Below are 3937 nucleotides of genomic sequence, written 5' to 3'. Positions count from 1 at the left end.
CCAATAAGACTACCTTCCTTAACCAAATAATCCATCATCTCACTATTTTTCTCGAGAATATAAAATTGTTAGGAATTGAAATATAAATTGAGAATTCTATATTAAATATTACATAAAAAAATAAAAAGTCAACTAGTATATAAAATTTTGCATAACATAGATAATATTAAATTTTCCATATGATTTTTAATAAAAAAAAATTGATTTTTTATTCTTTAATCAATGATATTTTTATCCCTTTTTATTAAATATCTTTATACTATTTCCTTTATTTTGCAGCCATATTGTTCATCCAAGTAAATGATGTTTAGCTATTTTTACAATTAATTTTCTAATTATATCTCATAGTTGTATACTATTGTATAGTAGAAAATCCATTTATTTTTAATTAAGGCTTTTTCGTCTTGCACTCAACATTTTTTCATGCACTTCCTCGTATTTCCAAAATGACCATTTTATCCTTTGAAAAAGTGACTTCCAAGTTACAGATTTTAAAAAATTTCTAAAACAGACTCTTTACAAATTTCAGAGTATTATTTTCATAATGAAATTTTTGAAATAGAATTTTCAGAACTATTTTTTCAAATTACTATTTTTAGAATAGAATTTTCGAAATGCAAGAAATATATCATAGAATAAATATTTTAAAATGAGATTTCTAAAATAAACTTTCTGGAATGTATATAATATCTTCCCAAATGAATTTTCGGAAAAACCCCTATATAATATTTGTTTTGGAAAGAGTTTGAAAAGCGTTTCTCAGAATTTTTTTTTTCCCTTATGGAGTCTTTTCTTCTTATTATATAGGTTCCCTTAACAATTATGGAGGTGTAGGAAAGAATAGCCTCAAATTTAAATAATACGTTTTCTTAGTAAATACATGAGTTTGGGCTTGTCTGCCATCGTAAAATCCGCAACCCCCATCCTATATGGACCTTAGAATTTGATGTACATTTGAATTACAGATTACTTTTAATCTATTTCTTATACCACATTGTAGAACTATGCAAGCAAAAACTTTGAAATTTAATATAAAAATAAGGGTTAATATATATATATATATATATATATATATATATATATATATATATATATATATATTTTTATTTTTAGTTTTATAATGTCTTTTATTTTGTTATAAACTTTTTTTCTGATATTTTAAGGTTTAATTATTTTATATTTATAAATTTATTCACATTTCTAAATTAATTTTTCTTTTATCATAAGTTTTCCTCGACTATAATCTATTCATATATTAATTAGAATTAATCAAATAAATTTTATTTAATATTTAAATATTTTTACTCGTTTTTAATATTTTTATTTATTATATTTTTCAAATAAAAACATTAGATTTTCATATTTTCAAATTTTGAATCCAAAAAACCTTTTATTAGTAGATAATATAAAAAATTATCATTTTTTTTCTTTTTATCCTTAATTTTGTTTTTTGAAGAATTTTTTTTTTCTAAAATAATTTTCATTACCTCTTAGCATTTTGACTACAATATTGAAAAGATTTTTTTTAAAATTTCCAATGTATTTTTTATATTATCAGCCCTTAATTATAATTTTTTTGTGATTTTATTGAATAATATATCTTAGTTTGCAGACACACCTTTAATCAATTTCACTCTTTTTTTATATTTTTCTTCGTTGTTTACTTTTATAATGTATTGTTTTAATGATTTTTTATATAATTATTTTTATTTTTTCTAACTCATTTCATAAGTATAATATAAACACATTTTATTTATTATAATATAATAATTTAATATTACTGTCGTGAATCTTATTTATTATAACTCAATATAGATTGAAGTTCTAAAGAAAAAAGATGTATTAAAGATTCTACGTTGTTACTCTGAAAAAGTGACTTAATGTTTGTTTTTTAAATTTAAAATATTATATATGTCTTCACTTTCTTTGTCAATTCTAAATATAATTACCATATATCAACCTCTCATTGTTCTCACTGGTTCTATATATAACTCATCTACAAAATCTTTTACTTTTATTATAAATTTTTCACCACACTCATTTTCTATGCAAATTTTTACTAATAATTATAACCTATAAAATTTTATCATATTTATAATTTTATTACCGAGTCACTTATTATGCCAAATAAATTAAAACCGATATAATATGTCGTTATAAAAATATTTTTCTACTAATTATTTTTATGCATACTTTATAAATTTCTTAACAAGAATTACAATAAAACTTTAAAAATAATGTGATAAGACAAAATTTACTTAAAAAAAAAAAACATTCACATCATAACTTATGCAATCAAAATAACCTAAATAGAAAAAAAAAATATCACTTTGTAAATCTCATAACAGATTTATCTATTTCCTCCACCGAGAGGGATACTCTTATAAAAGGAACCTCAAAGATGCTCAATATCATATACATTCCTTGTTTCTCCATTAAAAATTTCTGCTATGGCCAGTGTCATCTCAGCTGTAGGAAGAAGGTAAGCAAGTTAACTTAGCCTCTTTTTTCATTCTTAACAAAAACATAGAAGGAATATCAGTAACTATATTAGTAAGTAAAACATTCATAAAACAGTATAAATTTCTCCGCCAGTTTAACTTTGCATAAGAAACATAGTATGTGACGCTGAACACTGATTTATCAGGCTTGAGGGGAAGGTGGCAATGGTCACCGGTGGTGCTAGCGGCATCGGTGAGGCCACTGCAAGACTCTTCTCTAAGCATGGAGCACACGTGGTGATAGCTGATATCCAAGACCATTTAGGTCTTTCTCTTAGCAAGGAGTTGGAATCCGCTTCCTATATCCATTGCGATGTCACAAACGAAAACGATGTTGAGAACGCTGTTAACTCGGTGGTTTCCAAACACGGCAAACTAGATACCATGTTCAACAACGCCGGCATAACCGGGGCGAACAAAACCAGCATATTGGACAACACGAAGTCGGAATTTGAGGCAGTGATCAACGTTAACCTAGTTGGTGTTTTTCTTGGAACAAAGCACGCTGCAAGGGTTATGATTCCTGCGCGGAGAGGAAGCATAATCAACACTGCCAGTGTCTGCGGAAGCATAGGTGGCGTGGCCTCACATGCGTACACAGGTTCGAAACACGGTGTGGTGGGGTTGACGAAAAACAGTGCGGTGGAGCTTGGAGCATTCGGTGTGAGGGTGAACTGCGTATCACCGTACGTGGTTGCCACACCCTTGGCTAAGAACTTTTTTAAGCTTGACGACAAGGGGGTTCTCGACGTGTATGCAAACCTAAAAGGTGCTACTCTTGAACCAAACGATGTGGCCGAAGCTGCTCTGTATTTAGCCAGCGATGAATCCAAGTATGTCAGTGGTCTCAATCTTGTGGTTGATGGAGCCTTCACTGTCCTCAACAGTGGCTTTTGTGTCTTTGGACAATCATCATGAAAATTTGCTTGCGTGCCTTTCGGTAATGACTTGTTTTATTTTGAATAATTGAACACTATCTGTTGTTAGTGTTTTCGTAAGGTTTTCACTTTCTTCCTTTTGCACCCTTCACATGACTCAAATGCTTTTTTTCTGTTCTTCTTTGTTTGAGAACTCATTCTATTTTTATGGGTCTTTGTACTGTGTTCATATACATATATAAATTGAACTTTGATTGCCATGTCAAGCTATAAGATATAATGATCTATCAGTTTTAAGAAGTTGTGAAGATGATATTTTTGTCAAATTGGTGGAGTAGAATGAGAACGGGACCACTAGTTAGAAATTTTTGTCCAACTGACCTTTGGTAGCATCCAAAGAGTTTAGGTGGGGAACAGTGTTTGAACTAGTATAATTTGGTGCCTATTCTAGGGTATAGCTCTCTCGTTTTGATAGTGTTTGCATCTATAAGAAGAAAGTTTTTTAATGGAATACAAACACTTCAATAGATAAGATATTAAGATTATTCTCTTTCTAAA

General features: G+C 28.4%; 1 protein-coding gene across 1 annotated transcript; it reads left to right on the top strand.

Moving 5' to 3' along the window:
- Window positions 1–2245: 2245 nt before the first annotated feature.
- Window positions 2246–3720, top strand: LOC106755563 (secoisolariciresinol dehydrogenase-like). The gene is made up of 2 exons (XM_014637736.2): window positions 2246–2482; window positions 2648–3720. The coding sequence occupies exons 1-2, from the start codon at window positions 2451–2453 to the stop codon at window positions 3417–3419; spliced, it is 804 nt and encodes a 267-aa protein (XP_014493222.1). The 5' UTR covers window positions 2246–2450; the 3' UTR covers window positions 3420–3720.
- Window positions 3721–3937: the final 217 nt, after the last annotated feature.

Source organism: Vigna radiata, chromosome 2 (genome assembly GCF_000741045.1).
Source record: "Vigna radiata var. radiata cultivar VC1973A chromosome 2, Vradiata_ver6, whole genome shotgun sequence".
NCBI lineage: Eukaryota > Viridiplantae > Streptophyta > Magnoliopsida > Fabales > Fabaceae > Vigna > Vigna radiata.
Note: the sequence above shows the minus strand (reverse complement) of the source record. Positions and strands in the feature narration are given on the sequence as shown.